At 39.5% G+C, this 18713-nt stretch overlaps 3 protein-coding genes across 5 annotated transcripts; 1 reads left to right on the forward strand and 2 right to left on the reverse strand.

The window, feature by feature from the left end:
- Nucleotides 1-2532: 2532 nt before the first annotated feature.
- On the reverse strand, nucleotides 2533-4521 carry LOC107219442 (60S ribosomal protein L34). Its single transcript, XM_015657667.2, has 4 exons — nucleotides 4451-4521; nucleotides 4217-4288; nucleotides 3678-3875; nucleotides 2533-2675 (listed from the first exon to the last, which is right to left on the reverse strand). The coding sequence occupies exons 2-4, from the start codon at nucleotides 4279-4281 to the stop codon at nucleotides 2579-2581; spliced, it is 360 nt and encodes a 119-aa protein (XP_015513153.1). The 5' UTR covers nucleotides 4282-4288; nucleotides 4451-4521; the 3' UTR covers nucleotides 2533-2578.
- Nucleotides 4522-4534: 13 nt separating this feature from the next.
- Nucleotides 4535-6505, forward strand: LOC107219441 (vesicle transport through interaction with t-SNAREs homolog 1A). The gene is made up of 4 exons (XM_015657665.2): nucleotides 4535-4662; nucleotides 4842-4900; nucleotides 5013-5363; nucleotides 5447-6505. Exons 1-4 carry the CDS (start codon nucleotides 4569-4571, stop codon nucleotides 5603-5605), a joined length of 663 nt encoding a protein of 220 aa, XP_015513151.1. The 5' UTR covers nucleotides 4535-4568; the 3' UTR covers nucleotides 5606-6505.
- Nucleotides 6506-7369: 864 nt separating this feature from the next.
- LOC107219419 (long-chain-fatty-acid--CoA ligase 5) lies at nucleotides 7370-18608 on the reverse strand. Of its 3 annotated transcripts, none has more exons than XM_015657634.2 (8): nucleotides 18468-18608; nucleotides 16737-17073; nucleotides 14222-14345; nucleotides 12413-13218; nucleotides 11425-11715; nucleotides 8510-8731; nucleotides 7864-8181; nucleotides 7370-7722 (listed from the first exon to the last, which is right to left on the reverse strand). In XM_015657634.2, exons 2-8 carry the CDS (start codon nucleotides 16920-16922, stop codon nucleotides 7585-7587), a joined length of 2085 nt encoding a protein of 694 aa, XP_015513120.1. In that variant the 5' UTR covers nucleotides 16923-17073; nucleotides 18468-18608; the 3' UTR covers nucleotides 7370-7584. The 3 variants fall into 3 exon arrangements, with proteins under 3 accessions (XP_015513120.1, XP_015513121.1, XP_015513122.1); XM_015657635.2 differs by having other exon boundaries at nucleotides 16737-16885; nucleotides 18468-18606; XM_015657636.2 differs by lacking the exons at nucleotides 16737-17073; nucleotides 18468-18608 and adding an exon at nucleotides 15019-15339.
- Nucleotides 18609-18713: the final 105 nt, after the last annotated feature.

An 18713-nucleotide genomic window follows, 5' to 3' on the forward strand; every position in this document is an offset into this window, starting at 1 on the left:
CACTTGCTTTTATGATCCTCTATATTGTACGTGTTTACAATTAATTACAAAATTTGGAAAGGCCTAGAACGAGGATTGACTGGTTATACGAATTCAAAATCACAGCGCGGGTTGTATTTTAATATTTGTTTGAGAGGTGTATCGCATGACATATCCCGTCTCATAAATATCCGATAAAAATTCCGAATGAAATTCTTCCCACGTGCATGTATGTATGTACGTATTATATTATACCTATATTATATTATAAACAGCATAAACGCGTCAGGCGTAACTCCGGCATTGCCCGTTATGGCTGATTTGACTACGCACACTGATCAACAAAGGGCTAATTATTCGACTGAGGAATAAATTACTATACGCCCCCTGCAAGCTTCGATAACGCAGTTTTACAGGCCAGACGAATTTGAAGTGTGGCTGTTATAATTGCGTTGAGAAATATACTGTCAACTTTTCGACACTCGAGTCGAGAAGGCGGGTTTTAGACTAGCCACATCTTTTCCGACAACTTTCCCGCTATAAAATATCCATTTTTCAATTTCACTTATCATACAAACTACGGGAAAAGTTGCATTACGGAGTTAGATCGATTCAGGTTTTTGACGAGAGTTTTACGAAAGTCACCGGTGAATGTACAGGATATTTCGTTGCATCCGAAGTTGGTACAGTAAAAGAATGTTGACCTAACATGTTGTTACAGGTGCGTATGTGTGGATGTTGTATGTATGTACATACTGAATTTGGAAATGTAACAAGACGTCTGGTATAAAATTGTCGTACAAATAAGAAACAGGCTGGTTAAATTCCAGTTGTAGTTATAGGTATATAGTCGTTTATACACACTCCGGAACGGGTTGAACACTTGTTGCCCATAATTGGAGTACAATGATCTCAGAGTACAACTATATACGGAATCAAGGATAAAATTTACGAGTAAGGGATTGGCGAACCTTTGCCAGTCGCTGCGAATAACTCCCGCGGTAGCTGTAAGAAATTTCAATTGTTACCTCTAAAATTGTTGTACGTTTGTGCGAATTATTTAAAAATATTCTATCGCTCTGTACGATGAAGCTATTAGCAAAAATTTGCATCGCTTGAATGGTAAAAAGTGAAAATCCCGCTAACGAAATCGCTCTACGAGTGTGGGGTTTCTTTGATTCTGTTGCAAAACCTCCTTGGTCTTGATTCAAACTTGGTATCAATTCCTTTTTCGGCCAGATGCTGCGTGCGGCACGCATACAGCGAGTTCTGAGGGCAGAAGTACACAGAGTCTAAGATTTCTAATATGGAGTTGGAATGAATCGTATCAAGTTTTTATAATTTTTTTACGTCTCACCAGCTGTCTCTTGGTCGAGATTGCACTGGTCAGAGGCTGGGATACACTTTGTATGCAATTTTACGGCGTATGTGCAAAAGAGCAGAACTAGGTGCATATAATAATATATCGATAATTATGCAATATCTTGGAGTAAACGAACTGATTATGAACATTCAAATTACAAACAGTAATTTGAGGGCTTGAGATTAAGTTGTCTCGCGATAGAATTAGAGTAATTCTCATTCAGACCGGCAATCTTAAATAGAAATCTAAAATTAGAGCAAAACGGCTGCGCCGAAAGTTTACGACATTGAACTCATTGGATTATCTATTCCCTGAAACACGTATCACATCGCGGTTCACATGTATATAAGTTTGAAATTAGTGACTGAATGAATAACAATAGGTTGAAGTAGGAAGCACAAATCTATCGTGACGTGTGACAATTCGTTGTGCGCGTTACAATACTGCGAAGATAATACTAATTGATAGACATATCGTGCCGATTATACACGGGCGAGTCGGACTTGCTATTGTTATATACCTCACTAATTCAAAGAACTAATCGTGACATACAGCAAATTTTTCTATCAAGAAGTTACCTCAGACTCACAATAAGCGTTGTGAATTGCAATTTCCTCCACGTGCTTTTGCGCAGAACGCGTTTGCTGATCATTAATTCATTAATTCGTCGTTGTACACTGGATTACGTGACATCGTGGAAACATGCTCAATTAAATCACCAGCGACTTCAAAAAATCGTGTATATATGCTTACAGTGAGTAGACGTAATATTAGAACAGTTTTTCTCAGAATTCAGGATGTAATTTCACTAGTTTCTTACAACATATGCGTGTAAACATAGTATTCGACATAAAACGAGGCAAATCTTTCAAAGTATCGTACAGTGTCGTAAGTATTAACACATCTGCATATTTATTTCGCGTAAAATTAAGCCATCTAGATACGTACGAAATAGGGGTAACGATTTTGGTAGTGTGTACGTAAATTTTAGGGGAGCCCAATGTGTTGCAGAAAAAAATAATACCTTGCGACAATATTTAGTGAAAAGGTTCGAGATTGCATCTCCCTCTTCGCGTGTATGTTCATTAGTAGCTCTCCTTAAGTAACTACAAATTACGACGTAGCATGCCACCGGTATGGAACGCCGTGGTACATACAATTATAAAGGGCAAAAAAGTAAACCACGTCAGTAGATTTTTTTTAATTTTATTTTTCGTTTAATAAAAGATGAACAGCTTATTTATCGGTCTTCTTGGGCTTGCTGGAAGCCTGTTGAGCTTTGATTACCTTCACGACGATTTTCTGTTCCTCGATTAAAAACGCACGAACGATTCTAAAACAAAAAAACACCACATTAAAGTAAACGCAGTAGTATTTACAACTTGGGATTCTACGTTTCGTTTCGATGTTTCAATTCAAGCAAAAATGTGAAAATATGAACCTATATTCTGATTAGAATCGAACTACGGAAATTATGCGAGATCAAGTGAACAGAGTAAAATAAATCAATCGCTGTTGATAAAAACATCATCTGAATAAATAAATTCTGAAACACAGTAAAGAAATGTAGACTAAAATGTTATTAATGATTTTATTACATACAATCACCACCGTACTACGAATTTGAGATTGAGTAATATTCAGTAAGAGTAAACAACAAATAATGAACCGAAGTGGCAAGTATGTGTAAAAAACATTATGTCCTAACTTCAATAGTTAGGCAGGTAACTGCAATACCGAACCAAGCTTTGATATAAAACTTGACCATAAGGGTTATAAATTATGAAAATAATTTATTGTGAAATTTTTACGCAAGATAATATAGCGTGTGTGTAATTATAGAATTTTCTATAATATTGGTGGAATATTTCAAATGACAAATAGTCATTAGGTTAAGAGGTTGTTATAGTCAGTTTTCATCAGCTGTGTAAAACGTCATTTATTTTGACTTATTATCAAAATTACGCCATCACTGATTTGAAAATACCATAATCAGCACAATTCTACATGCATTACCAAATACAAATGTCCAAAAAAGTTTGATTTTGCGCAACAATGATGCCCAGAAATGTATTTTGATAATTGAATTACTACGAATCGCAGTAATAAATTTCTTGGAGTTGTTTTCACATGAAATCAAAAAGTTTTTTCAAGTTACATGTAGAATTACACTGACTGCGACATTTTTGCATCAAGGCTGCATAGACTTTGATATTAGTTAAAATTGGTGATAGTTTATTGAGTTTGGAAAGATTGACTATAGTATCTTTTATACTTAATAATGTGTACGATTGAGTCTTTTTAAATTCGGTCATGTCTGTTAACGACTACGCACCTTTCCTTGACACATTTGTGGCAAAGGACACCGCCGTAGACACGCTTTACTGTCTTTTTGCGCCTGCACATACGTGAGCGTTCCATTGGCCTGGCAGGCTGGATACCCCTAAGTTTATCTTTGCATTGTCCACATCTTGGGATCTTCTTAGGTTTCTTCAGGTACTGGTAAACAAGTTTACCACCAGGCGTACGAACGCTGTAAGAAAGAAGCCGATAAATCACAAGTGATATGATAGGTGATGTAAAATTGTTCCATAGAAAACATCATTTGCTAGGTCTGGCGTAAATTTAGTCAACAAAACCCATCCTTAATATTCAACAGAAAAAGCCGTGTTAAGGTCGATACAATAACTGTCGTACGCACGTGGATAGACTCAAGAGAAACGGGTAGCGATAACCAAAACATAACCTCACTTAAACGGACAAGAGAAAATCTTATATTAACGATGAGTTTAACCGTCGTATGTGTACTTATTCAAGCGGGAATATTTAGGGGAATAATAGCTTTGAGGCAATTTGATATGTGAAAACACTTACACACGTCTCCTGTTACTTTTCGTATTATACGACAGCCGTCGTCTATAGGTGAGTCGCTGCACCATTTTGGCTCTGTAAAATAAAGTACGATCGTTTAAAGGTGGCAATAAATATGTGGACGATATACATGATTAAACATGAAAGGGTATCCGGGAGTCACTGGGTGCACGCATAATCGCACGATTATTCGAACAAACTTGGATATTTAATAAATACATGAAAATACGGACAAACCTTTGTCGGACCTAACCGGAAAAGGAAGCGACGTTTTACGCAGTAGACGATTCGTTAACGGTGTCGTTAGCGCCGCAGTCGATCTCGAGGGTGTCGAGTTTTCGAACTAAAAATAAAGATGGCGACGCTCGTTGACAACTACGAGCAACAATACGCTGTTTTGACAGCTGATATCACCGCTAAAATAAGTAGGATCGCGATAGTGAATAGCGGTAAGGATATTTTCGTTGTGTACCTTGAAATAATCACGTTATTTTAACGTTGAGTTTATATAAATACGGTGATTGTGACGTGACAAACGGTCGCTATCTAGCGGTCTTGCGACAAATGATAATCGATACAAATCACATCTCGGGTGATACGCATACGTCATCCATGATTTAATTCACAGGTGAAAAAAGGGCGCTCGTTCAAGATGTTGACCGGCAAGTTGAGGAGGCTCAAGAGTTGGTAAGGAAGATATTTACCGTGTTTTTATCAGGTGACGATGCCCAAACTACGTGAAAACGTAACAAGAATCTTGTTTAATTGAACTCATTTTTTATTTGACTCCTTTTCTTAGCTTGAGCAAATGGAGCTGGAGGTACGGGGAATGAGTGGCACAGCTCGCGATCGACTTAGGGGTCGCGTAGAGAGTCATAGAGCAGAACTAAAGAGATTGAATCAAGAATTTCAGTCCGCTAAACGACCTAAGGACGATGGAGGAGCTGAGGGGGGTAGAGACGAATCGTGGGATACCAGTATAACAATAGATCAAAGACAGAGATTACTAGATAATTCTGATAGGATAGAAAGAACAGGGAGAAACTTGCAAAACGGTTACCGCATGGTTTTGGAAAGTGAAGAGGTTGGTTCTCAGGTTCTAAAAGATCTTCATGATCAGAGAGAAACCATACAAAGAACTAGAGGAAGGGTTGGTATATTGGATTTCTGAATAATTAAGTGCCAACCTCCTACAATTATCAGCATTTATTGACCGTAAATATGTATTTTTAGTTACGAGAAACTGATGCGGAGCTCGGACGAGGATCTCGATTGCTATCGGGGATGATTTTCAGGGCTGTTCAACAAAGGATAGCCCTTGCAATTGTTGCCCTCGTACTAACAATAGTGGCATGCTTCGTAGTATATTATAGCTTCAAGTCTAAGGGTTAAATGTACAATATAACACGGTGTCACGCATCTTTCAGATCAAGTAACATTAATGATAATTACTTAACGTAATAACTTCTCCGCCAGTATAAAATCTACGTTTATTGAAGTTAAATTAAGTCGCTAATCAACAATCAGCAGGCTTACAAGTAGGTCGTGCCAAAATAGTTTGCCGCGGTTTCTACAGAATTATCTTTCAATTTATCTGTTCGATTTAATACAAGCTTAAACGTCGCATTGACTAGCTTGTTTAGGAATTAATATGCCGAATGTACCTTCATTCCACCGTTTTAATATTGAAATACATATGGGATTGCGATTGTTGAGGTCATCTATAATATCTCGATTTGCGTGATGCATGATCAGGGTTTTTCATAGCTCGCCTAGATTTGTATATATAGGTAAAACGAAATTGAAGAAGATTTCTATAATGCACTGCCTATTTTTGGACATCTGATTCTTGCACAGAGTTCTTGAATATGCGACTTTGCCATACTTTTTATTTATATCACTTATTTATATACCTATTGTCGCATTTGATAGTTACTACACTTTAGATAACATGGGGATGCTGTTTTATGTATTTTCGTCTTGGGTTATTGCCAAAGTTCGAAACATGTAGACCTGCATACTGTAATGAATTTGGTATACATTTGTAGCAACCACGCTTTGATGTGTAAACAACCTTACTTCGTGTTATTTCAATTCTCGTCTTGCATCACTGGTGTGTGTTCTTGAATCGACCAGATATCGAATTCGTTACAGCAGGTGGTGAAACTAATTTTAATTTATTAAAATACCATTGATTGTAAACATATTTAATGTAGATATAATGAAGACCTATTTGCAAAGTGTAAGTATTAAATTAATAACTCACTGATGTAATTGGAGTAACTCACTGAAGCAATTATTTTTGACATTTCACCTGTCTTTATTTGAAATAGTTGGGTAACATATTGTAATCTGATTCTTATATTTTTCCTCTAACGTAAAAAAGTAGAAAGATATACAATACAGTCATTGCCTTCCATGCTAGTTGGTGTTCTAGAAAAATGTGTAGAACAAAACATCGCGAAGAAGCAAATTGAAAATGTGATGACTAAAAATTTTTAGTAGAACTTCGTATATTTCATTGCATTCCCTACATTTCTACGCATATATGTATATAGCAATATACCTATATGTATGTATATGTTATATATGACAAGTATGAAAATTTGCTTACCTTAAAATTTGTTTAAACGCAGCTGGGATTTATTAGATACATGTTACATATCTTGTACAAACTGTAAACACCCATCCTTCACAAAATCGTCGATGAATTACTGAAGCAGCAAATAATCTGTCATTTGTAATGAATTCTAGTTACGCATATAGAACATTTATCGTTAGATCGTTTTATTTTAACGTATTCCATGCGAATATGCATTAATCAAATTTAATCGATTCAACGCGTCAATTAGCCCACTCAAGTATTATAGTAACAGAGTTGAGTGGATTTATTTTTACTTGTTTAATATTTTCAAATTTGTTCCACTTCGTCGTTTGATCATGTATATTAATAGCACGATCTTTCAAGGATCTCTACCGGTTTGGTTCACCCAGGCTAATTTCAACTAACGAAGCAGGTATGTGTGAATGTATGTATGTATATTACAGATACACCGAGGATTGAGTTAGAGGAATTGAAATAATAGAAGAGTTGAATATTTCGTACGTACAGAAAGGAGCCGGTCAACATCTTGAAGGAAGAAGGAACCAGACAAGTTTAACAATAACCTGTTTTATTATTTATAATATTATCAATATCTTAATAGCTTATTTAGTGTTCCTCTTTCAAGACTATGTATTGGTGAAAATGATGTAATAAATGTGTATCAAGTGTTGACAATAGCGTTTTTGGTCTAGAAGGCGTGGTTCATCGTTCCGGAGCGAGTCGGTTCAATTGTTAATTAATAATTGAAGACCGGAGGTCACTTCGGTCAAGCCAGATGCTGATAAAGATCTTCCAGTTGAGGTTTGAAGTATGCTTTGAGTTGCGGTCGTTTCGTTTTCAGCGTTGGCGTCAAAAGGCCGTTTTGTACTGAGAATGGGTCTGGATGCAGGTAAATGTCTTTCACCTAAAAAAATTCACGTATCAAACGTCATTAGAGTCTCGAATAATCTCAAAACTGTAAGGTGTGTACCATGAATTATCACATAAATAATTAAGTTTCTTGCCATTTTATACTATAATTAAGTACGGATATATTCAAACAAACCTGTTCGAAGGACTTGAGGCCACTTTCCCTTCCCCAGGCCTGCATGTCGTCGAGGATAAGCCGTTTTACCTCTGGGTTCGCGCAGAGGACGCTCAACGTTCCGGGAATTCTGTTCTCGGATGCCCAGCATTTCACGACGTCAACGTCAGGAACAACAATCGCCACGACGCAGGACTTTAGCGATTCACCGTGAACAAAGACTTGGTGGACATACTGGCTACGGATGTATATGTTCTCTATTTTTTCAGGGACGATGTACTCGCCTTGTGATAATTTGAAGATATGTTTTTTACGGTCGATTATCTTGAGCGTGCCATTCTGGGGAAGGAATAACAAAATTATGTGGTAATCTTGCGTTTATACACACAGAGAAAACGTTGTTGTTGAATTTACCAATTTTGGCGATGGCCATACATGGCGAAAAAAATGTTTTAAATGCAAGAAGATTCGGTTGAGTCAACGAAATAATCGCCAGATTTAGTAGATACAATTTTTTTATATTTTTCATGCCATACTGTAACGCCATCACAGTATTTTTGAAATTCAATCCACGGTGGAAATTCAAAATCGTGGAATAACGGTTTTTCCTCAGCACGAATCATTACACTACAATTTACTAATTTGAACGCGATTTTTTGAAACTTACAGGCAACCACATGCCGATGTCTCCTGTGTGATGCCATCCTTGTTCGTCGATAACTTCGGCAGTTTTTTCGGGGTCCTTGAAGTACCCGGCGAAGACGTTGGTACCCTTGACGCAAACTTCACCCTGGTTGCTAACGGCGTAATATTCCATGTCTGGTACGTCGACTAGTTTCACGCAACAACAGGCGACCGGCGGTCCCACGTGCTCCGGCACGTGGTCACCCTTCAAAAGAAAACAATTGATGAACAACGTTCGCTGTTGACTCGAGAGGGTTTAATTTGTTTAAAGTTAGTTACAAGTTGTCGCAATACATTTCATTGTCATTTGATCGCGTCATCTGACCACTACGATCACCCCTTTGTTATTTTTGGACTCCGATACGACGTTATTTGTGTATTGCTTACACATCCAATACTTATATGCCAATGGAATTCGGAGGCGCAAAAAAAAAAAAAAAAAGAAAAAAATAAATAAAATAAATAATAATAAAAATACCGACACGGTGATTTCGTTATATCTCAACGTGTGTACAGTGTGCGTGCTCTAAATTGATTGCAAGAATTGAATCGGTGTTGATAAAATAAACCGCTACGGCTGTTATACCGTCAGGTTTATGTCGCCACTTCAATACAGCGACCAGGTATTCACGCGCTATTAAAAGTTCTAACGTATCGCAAAAATAAACTGGAATCAATGCTACCATTTTATTGTACTTTAATACGAGCATTTGGTTATGGGTGAAAACTACTAAACATAGATTCACATAAGCATGTAAGTATGACGTTGAAGTGAAGATATATTTGGTTCGCAGCACGTGTTTCAGGTGGTGAAATATGTACGCTATTTGTTACACAGCATCAAAAATTTCTGGTACACTTATACATATCCAAAAGCACTTCATAAAATACTTGATATTATAATACGCGCTACACATTATCGCCTATCTTGCCTGCGCGTATTAATTATGAACCGAGTTAATATAATCAATATATTGTGTTGTTATGTGAGTAAATAGGAACGCCTCACGTATCGAGGCATCCGTTTCAGTTCAAGATTTTACTCGTGCGCTATGCCAGCTGCAGGAAATTTACGTAATTCAGTATTTACGCAGAGTCGTTCGAATCAGGATGTAAACGAATTTCTCTACGCAATTTTTCGGAAGGTTTATTTGAAATGCAAACCCGTACAGTAATTTTTCAAGGTTTACACGATTTTTTAGATGAAAATTAAAAAATTGGCGGTTGAATATTCCGGCTTTTAATGGTACAAATTTTCGTCCATTTGTCTAGACTCTAGTTTATTATAATTATAGGTGTGTTCATTTGTCTTGTGCGGATGGCGTCAATACGCACAATGATTGCAAAATAAGCTGTCGATTTTTTAGATAATTTTTATATGTGCCCAACAAACTTAGAAGCTTAAATATTGTAGGTATATTTTTGATTATCCTATAGAACAAACCCAGAATATCTATGCTGCGTATAATATTTTTGTCGCCTCGGAAATATTATAAAAATAGAACTTTTCGTTGTTGTATCGTTGAAATTTAATGTAGCCTACCGATCCGCCGGTGCATTATATTAATAATTGCAGGGGCTTGTGGCGGAGAGACTGCTTGAGATGGAATAAAGCTGACTGGTAAATTTGAAGTTAAATTAAGCGTCGCGGCTCAATCAAAAGCTATTAATGAAAAGACGTGCCGACGCTGACCCTAACCACGCACGTGGGAATAAATTGTAAGATGAATTTACTGCGTGAGTCAGGATGATAGTCGACGCTGATATATATAATTTGCCGATCAGTAACGCAAAGTGTGACGGTGTTTCATCGCGGATAAATTACAAGTTTTTACAAATAGTCGACAAACAGTGGCTGTGGCCATAGTTACTCACTTCTTGTTGCGTCAGCTTTACACACGTGTCGAGCTTACATGTTACTTTGCACGTAACAGAATTAGATATCAATAATAAATAACAAGATTAGTACGAATATGATGAGAATGCGGATGTACACACGAGTTTTCGTTTGTTTCAAAACTAATAGGCGTTTATGCCAGCGATAAAAATAATGATGACCGCAATGGGGTGGAGAGATGAATTAGCCAGACTGAGTGCAGCATGAATAATTTCCTTATGTTTACAGAGGCCACATGTTAATGGGCTAAGTATAGCAAGAGCAGGGTGAATAGTTTGTGGCTGGCGGTTGTTTTCGCGATAGCACCCTTCGACGGTTTATTGAATCAACAATGTCAGCGTCTTGTGAATTAAGTTACTCGTAATTGAATCCCCGAAATGGATGGAGTAATAGCGTTAGCGCGAATTGATATCACTATCGATTTATCGATTTTTAATTTTTTAAACCTGCACAGAAGATAAAGAAATACGGGATCATTGTGCAAATTATTTCAAACACCATTTCTCAATTACCGATATGTTACATTTGCGATAAAAGTTTTGTTTTCCAATTGTACACTGTACCGCTCCGTACGATAATCAAGTGTTCAAATTGTTCAAACAACTTCGGCTATGCTGATCATTCAGCTGGGATTGTCGAATAAGTATGATCTTAATTAGATAGCATAATTGTCCTGAAATGATTTATAACTCGCGAAGTACAAAATCATAAAAATGTGTTCATTACTTGAAATGGATCTTGCGTAAATTAATGGCTGTTTAATGGGACTGGCGTATTTTTAGCTCTTGTCCCATTGGGCAGTGAATTTGGTGAATGAGAAAACTTGTGCTCTAATTTTAAATTTCATGGCATTCCAGGTGCTGTTTATAGAAATAGCCGCAACGTGAACGCTGGTGCGTAAACCTGATTTCTGACCTTTCCACGCTCTTCTCGTACACGAGCTATCGTTCCAACGGATTCATCGACGGATCGAGTGCACGCATAGGACGACATTGACTAACCTGGACGGTCAAGGTGATTGGGGCACAGCATTCGGTCTGCCCGTAACCCTCGACGATCAGGCATCCCAGAACGCATCTCGCAAAGGTAAGAACGTTTCCCGACAAAGGCGCTGAGCCCACCATAATCAATCTGAGTCGTCCTCCCATTCCATCCTGTATCTTCTTGAAGACGACCTTGTCCCAAAAACTGTTGTTCCTTACTATGCTCTTCTTGATTTCCGACTCCTTCGCTCGCAAGGCCATGTTGAATAGCATCCGTTTAAGAAACGAGCCTTGGAGTTCTGCTGTTACCTGTCAAATTTAGTTATTCTTGAAGTGTACTCTAGTTGAGTGACGGAACGAGGAAACTGTTTATATAGTGGTGGGTGATAAATCTGTCTGTATATGTATACTGGATACGATGTGCGAGTATACTGCCGCCGGAGTTTATAGTGTTACATAAATATATATCTATTTACTGAACCTTTTGAAGAAACTTTACTCCTCAGCCTTGGATAAAAATTGCTATAAAGGAAACGGTAGTATCGGAAATGTTGGGACTGGGTGAAAGCTTCGTTGAGTATAATCCGCAATCAAATGTTGGGCTCTTATATGATCGTAAATCAAAAAGTCTTTGATTGCATCTCGACGTTCAGGAAAGATAAATAAGCGTGCGGTCAGCCAACAACTTACGTGCAACTTGATCAATTGATTTGTGGAAAAATTCGCATTAATCGATTCCATAGTAAAAATATTTACAGGGCAGGCGTGTATTTTCACACCGACAAAAAACCAGCTCGTTTCTCTGCAAAGTCGAAAGCTCTTAACACTTCCGTTTGTTTGCTTTTATTATATACGCAAAAGCGTTCTGAAAACTATTAAATCACGCAACGTTTTAGTCCAACTATCATCAGCCATATAAAACGAATTTCCGTCGTAGCGGCAAAATCTGTGAATAACGACGAAAATAGAAACCCGACTTGCCGTAGAGCTTTTAACTAAATCTCACCTTGTCATAGATTCGATTGAGTAGTCTCGGAACGGCGGGCATCACCGTCGGCTTTAGAGCTTTCATATCCTCCGTCAAATGTTTGATGTCTCCACTGTAAAAGCCCACCGCGCCACCCACCATGTACATTCCATTCTCGCAGCACCGTTCCAGCATATGTGCCAGAGGAAGAAAACTGATCATAACGTCCTTGGCGGTGGGCCTGTGGTCCCCGAATTGAAGGAGCACAGCGCAGACGCCGGCTACCACATTTTGATGGGTCAGCATGACACCCTTAGGATTCCCCGTCGTCCCGGATGTGTAACAGATGGTGCAAAGGTCAGTTGGACGAGGAGGTACTTCAGGGTAGTCCTTTTGGGAACCGAGACGCTCGACCTCGTCGAACCTCAGGAGTTCAACGCCTCGGTTTTTCGCCCGTTGTTTCGTGGCGGGTCTGATGTCCTTCATTACAACCAGCTTCCTGAGACACCTCGGTGCTTTGTCCAACAGAAGATTGCACTTCTTGTCGTCCTCGCAAACTACCAAACTGATCTCTGCCTGGTTGATAATGTAGGCGCAGGCGTCCGGTCCCAAGGTGTCGTAGAGAGGTACGACCACCAAGGAGTAATTGTAGCATGCCTGTTCTGTGAGTACCCATTCGGGACAATTTTGACTGTAGAGTCCTATCAATGTCTGAGGTCCGGGAACAAGACCGCAGGCGATTAATCCTGAGCCCAAGTTCCTCGCGCGCAGCAACGTCTCGTTGTAGTGCAGCCATTGATAAGGTTTATTTTTTCCTTCGTGCCATCCAAGGCATGGCCCATTGTCTGTCAACAAAATGCGAACTTGGCAATATCTGCGAACGAAAATATATGTAACATACGGTGCACCTAGTCGGTCTCGACGACCAGTCAGGCCTTGGTATTTTATATTTTTCTTATTTGTTTTACAGAAAATGTTAGTTATTTCTTCTAACCTTGCGAATCTTGGGGTTTGCGGTACGCTGGCTTTAACTTAGCTCTAACTATCCCTCGAAATATACAAATCAAAATAGATATATTCGAGGATTATGGACTGAATTTAGGTAATTTCAACTGTCAAAGAATGAGCAACAGAGAGAGCCCAAGCTTAATTGAGAAAAGCATAAGCTTATCTAATCGTGGAAAATCTATTTATTGACTGATATTTTTGTTTGGCGAGCTTTTCCTTGGACCACCTGTCCTCCGTATGTTATCTTAATATAAGTCTGAAATAAGTGGTTTGAATCAAACTTGCCAAACTGTGCAACCCATCTTTTCGCATTGAAAATTTGGTAAGTAAAATTAACAGAACTGTTATTATTTGTTTAATTAGACCGAGTCATCGCTGTCGAATCGTTTATAAATTAAGACACTCAGTCCAGCTTAGAAATTCGATTGAACAGAGTTTTTTAATTGAAAATATTCCATTTGTAAAACAGACGCGCTGACCACGTGACCAGTCGTCAATTATTACAACTGTCAACGTTCCTTCTGTTAAATATACAGATGCCATTGGAGCAATAAAAAAAAGCCAATACTTAACTATTAATGGACATTCACACAGAAGGATTGTAGAATTGTTATAAAAATTACAAACGTTTAAAAGTGATACTCGTCTGCGTATGTCGTTTAATGCGACACATCACGTCTGAACTATTATTCGTGTTTATCGTAACATAGTTTATTGACCAATTCTAACACACGCAATACATCAAAGGTCGCGCTTACACCGGTGAAGAGGAAGTGGGCGTGGTCGACGTCAAGCTTGAGTGGTTGATTAAAAATTGGTTCAGGTTTAATGAAGACTTACTAGACTCTTTAGCACCCCTTCGGAATGAGTCGTAGAGAGTTCTTGTGTCCTCGTGAATGTAGCTGACGAATTTGCCATCCTTGCTGTCCTTGTAGAATTTTGACACTCTGACAAGCTCAGCACCCTGAAACCAAAGGTTTCCCAAACTTAAATTATATCCGATATTGCGTAACCGATCGGCAAAGCACTACACTAAATATAGCATGAAGCAGTACTGTGTAGCCCGAGACAAACAGACGGATGATTTTCCTATTTTTGATTAGATAACGATTCCCGTGTTAATTTTTGGCTCGCTCTAAAGTCTATACATTGCAATCACATAGACAAGCCGCATAAATTCCAATCAAATTTGCAAGTATACAGTATCACTTTGATGATGTTAAACAACCGGCCACGGCGCTTTTGCCTCATTTTAGTTTTCACTATTTTCTCCCTCATCGGCAGCTTTGTTCTTCTATTTTTCTTGAATAAATCGCGTGGTTTCACAGACCAATCATCAATCATACGGTAGCTAGGTAAGGTTGTCTCATTTCTTCTGGAACCTCTTCAAAAGTGTTAAATTTACACGTAGCAAGGTCAACTGTACGAAAGAATGTTTCAAGTACAGATGCCGACCGGTACAACGCGAGTCCTTGATGCATATTTGCTCGCGAAAGGGCCAGAGGCGGATACCATCAAGAATGCAAAACGCGTGATGCAATATCTGCAAAAGTTTTCCAAATGACGCGAAAAATAGACGAATCGACGTATCGGGGTGCGGTAACATTGGCGAATAAAAATGTAGCTCGTCAAGTAACCTTGAGTATCTCCGACTGCTCGTTAAGGTCTATCGGACTTCGTATCATTTCGTATGAAAAGGAACCAGGCACTCAGAGAACCGCCCTCGAGGCCTCGATTGAACCTTCCAAGCACTCGCGGATATGAAAATTTCCTCCAGGTACACAATATGAACTGCACGACACCTGCACCACACCGTGACTACCGTCTCCTGGTCCGGCGAATAACGGGGTTGCTTCGCGAAGATGCCTCTTTTCCCCCGAGTATCTCCAAGCTCTGTCACGCGGTCCGCGTCTCATTCGTCCTTCCCTCCCCTCGAAGAGACTAGCGAGCGACTTAAACTCTCGGCCATTTAAATATAGGCTCGCATATTGAGGGACGCTGGCGACGCTGAACTTATTGGACGAGGGCCAGCTTCGACGGTAAACACTCTCCCCGTCGGAGGCCATCCCCTCTAAGAGACGTCGAGAGCTGGGCCCTCGCGACGCAGGCGTAATCTCTGCATCACCTGACTTACTTATCCCGATGTTAAAATACAGCTAACAACTACCCGAGAGCAGATGGGGAAGCGCGGGATCCTGCCAACATTTCGGACCGTCGCGTCGCGTCGCGTCGCATCGCGAGGAACGGCTGCTTTATTTTACCGCCAGTAAGTACGTTTACTCTGCATCGCACGAGGGAACGCCGGACCCGGGGATCTCGTCGTTTAGAGAATGTTCACCCCTAGGAAGATGGCTAAACGCCGCTGCTTTCGCGGTTACACGACCTGCTCTACCCTCCCGATACGTCTAACTTTTGGTCCCCTGAACGATGTTTTCTTCGGTGAAAAGCTTTTATCTCAAATTTATTGAACATTCCTTCACCATTTTAGCTGTAAAGACAATTTAAAGCCAACAATTTGACACCAATTTTAGTTCAAAAATCTGTTCTCAGCCTCAAAGCTCAATGTTTAATCTGATAGAAAAGTATCAACGAATTATTTTTTGATTTAAAACGGCTGGATGAATATAAAAATACACTTCAAATGATTCTCGAATTTCCCGTCTATACTCATTCGGGTTATATTTAGCGGCCACCAAGTTCCATACACAGAACCATTATGCCGAGTACCAATTGCGAGGCATTGCCTCAATAACTTCTGCACAATGATAACTCTGAATTATGTTTCATTTCGCGGAAGGATTGCGCTTTTTTTCGTAGAACTCAGCCAACGTGTTTAAACGAGACCAGAAATACTCTGAAAAAGTCTTAAGAGTAGCTAAACATCCTACACGAACTTCTCACCGGGGTGTTGCCCTACATTCTCACTGAGTATAATTGAAATATTATAACGCTCCTGACGTGTTTAGGGTTCATCCGCTCCGATTTCACAGTTGATATTTCGCAAGCATTGCGGGTTACTGTACATAAACACCGAAATATTCATCGAATACGCAGGCTGCGGAGGAACTGGTAGAATTATGGACTATTCCACTATTTACATCTTGGGAGAGCAGGGCACTGCATCCAGAGAGAAATTCACTAAATTCGCTTCATTTCATGTGATGGAACAATTTAATCCCTAACCAGAATCCCTCCATTTGCGTAAAGCTATCCAAACTTGTGAAACGAGGAGAGAACGGACGGAACATCGCTATAGAGGTACGAGTATGTTGTCATAAAACTGAGAGACGGCTACTCTGCTCGACGTTATTAAGTTGAGTTGAAAATTTTTCTTAACGGATGTCTTACTGCTTACCGGAAGAACCTTGGCCTGAGCATCAAGAGGAACGAGCGGTCGCTCCGGTGTTGGACGTGAAGCAAAGTACGCGGCGACCCCGGTCAGGACGAGAGCTCCGGCTGCACCTCCCACGTAGGGAAGGTATTCCTCCAGGTGCGACTGTAACACTGCATTTTCGAGGTCTGGTTTAAGTTCAGTATACATCGTGCTCTGTGGTACGGGAGACGGTTATGGTGCAGGATGCGATAACTGCAGTGGCGAGCGCCTTGAAGATACAGAGATGTGGTTGTCTCTTGTCTTCATCGCACGGAGGCAGTAAGTATTCCTTTATCGCGTAGACCTTGTCTGCATCTTGCTGGAAACTGGCTTATTATAATATGTAAGGTAATATGGAACCAGCTTTACGTTAACGTTATCAATAATTTTGCAACATTCATCCTAACAGCTGATCAGCCTTTCCTGAATTCCTTTTTTACACCAATCAGAGAGACAACTTCACGTCAGACAATTTTGTTCAGTAAATATCTAGTATTTCCTGCAAAATCGTTACTACGGTGGCTGTTCTCTTTTGCTTTTTTATTGGGATACTATGTAAGCAGTTTCTTTTTACAATTTTGTTAGGGTTGTACCGCAGGCGATCGATTTTATTGATTCTTTTTACCCTCCAAACGATGCGCGTTTGGCTTGTTCCGAATATACGTGAACTTTATCTCGTACTTTTCACTTCGACTGACATTTAGTTAATTGCTACAGAAACCATTATCATTGTTAAGAAATAATAGCCGAAATCCGGCCAGCAAGGCGGTTAAATCTTATCACAGCACATTTAGCAGAACTAACTATATCAAACATATCTTTTAGAGGCTCGGTTTCACGTAGAGAAATTTACAACAGTATTGTGGCCGAATTTCGAACGGAGAAACAAATCAAATAACAATATCGTTTTGATGAACACCAATATTGTTCTTCATTTTCTTGGGCCTAATCATCACATGTGAAAGCCATGATGTGATGCATTATTGTGGGCATAGATTGTGGGCTCTACAGGCGTAGATTATAAATGGTTATTTAAACATACATCTCTTGCAAATAAAGTTTGACCTTTACCAAAGACCCAAAGAGAGTGGATGATAAAACCGTAATAGTTAAATAAAAATCAAGGAGTTTGATATTCATGTATAAACGATATCAAATTATAAAGTAACAAGAAAAGAAACTGCCGGAGCTGTGAGTTGTTTGCTGGAAATTCATTCAAAGTGAATCTAACCACGTGTCACGAGAATCAAGTCTCTAGATTATCCGGACTTCTACGAAACCATAGAAAACCCAGATATCCTAATACTCAATTTGCGGGGGGATTACCGTGTTTATTTAATTCCAGAATACGCAAGTCACTTTTCCATGAAATAACGGAGATACATCTGCGTATCAAAACGAGTTGAATGATAAAACTGCAGGTATTCACGCTGACTAAAATGAAAAACGAACCTATCCGCAACGAAACTATTATTAGCCATTCTGTTAAAGCGACAACAACCTGCTCAAGATTTGAACTTGCATCTGACTTATACCGCATCTCCAGTAGTAAAACATGTGCGAACATAGCGGTTGGTTCAAAATTCAAAGTGATTCACCGGGGATTGATACGTAACGAGAGTGGTGAAAAACTTGACGGGTTCAAGTTTCTCAGCGAGTGTACGATGTGTAAGAAAAGCTCTCTAGGACTAGGATATCAGTGAAGTTACTTACTAGCTGAAGAGTCAGATCAGTCTCCCTTCTTCCGTATGTTCGCTCTAAATGCAGACACAACGTACGTACGAAGGCACGAACCGAACCGTTCTATTTTCTTGTGGACGATGCGCTACGGAAGTCACGCTGTTCGGAGTCTGCAGTTTTGTTATCGGGGTGCCTTGACTTCTGCCCCTGAGTTCGGAATTAGTCAGGACGGAGGCATGATAGGCGGGTTATCGTCCTGTACTTTGAACCGTAGCAGTG

This window comes from Neodiprion lecontei, chromosome 1, assembly GCF_021901455.1.
Source record: "Neodiprion lecontei isolate iyNeoLeco1 chromosome 1, iyNeoLeco1.1, whole genome shotgun sequence".
Classification (NCBI taxonomy): domain Eukaryota; kingdom Metazoa; phylum Arthropoda; class Insecta; order Hymenoptera; family Diprionidae; genus Neodiprion; species Neodiprion lecontei.

Coding starts and splice junctions, on each gene's coding strand:
- LOC107219442 (XM_015657667.2), bottom strand. CDS start 4,281: ATGGTGCAGCGACTCACCTATAGACGACGGCTGTCGTATAATACGAAA. Junction 3,876..4,216: donor AAAAGTAACAGGAGACGTGT/GTAAGTGTTTTC, acceptor TCTTTCTTACAG/CGTTCGTACGCCTGGTGGTA. Junction 2,676..3,677: donor CACAAATGTGTCAAGGAAAG/GTGCGTAGTCGT, acceptor TTTTTGTTTTAG/AATCGTTCGTGCGTTTTTAA.
- LOC107219441 (XM_015657665.2), top strand. CDS start 4,569: ATGGCGACGCTCGTTGACAACTACGAGCAACAATACGCTGTTTTGACA. Junction 4,901..5,012: donor TTGAGGAGGCTCAAGAGTTG/GTAAGGAAGATA, acceptor TCCTTTTCTTAG/CTTGAGCAAATGGAGCTGGA. Junction 5,364..5,446: donor TACAAAGAACTAGAGGAAGG/GTTGGTATATTG, acceptor ATGTATTTTTAG/TTACGAGAAACTGATGCGGA.
- LOC107219419 (XM_015657634.2), bottom strand. CDS start 16,922: ATGTATACTGAACTTAAACCAGACCTCGAAAATGCAGTGTTACAGTCG. Junction 11,716..12,412: donor TCAATCGAATCTATGACAAG/GTGAGATTTAGT, acceptor TAAATTTGACAG/GTAACAGCAGAACTCCAAGG. Junction 8,732..11,424: donor CAATCACCTTGACCGTCCAG/GTTAGTCAATGT, acceptor TTTCTTTTGAAG/GGTGACCACGTGCCGGAGCA.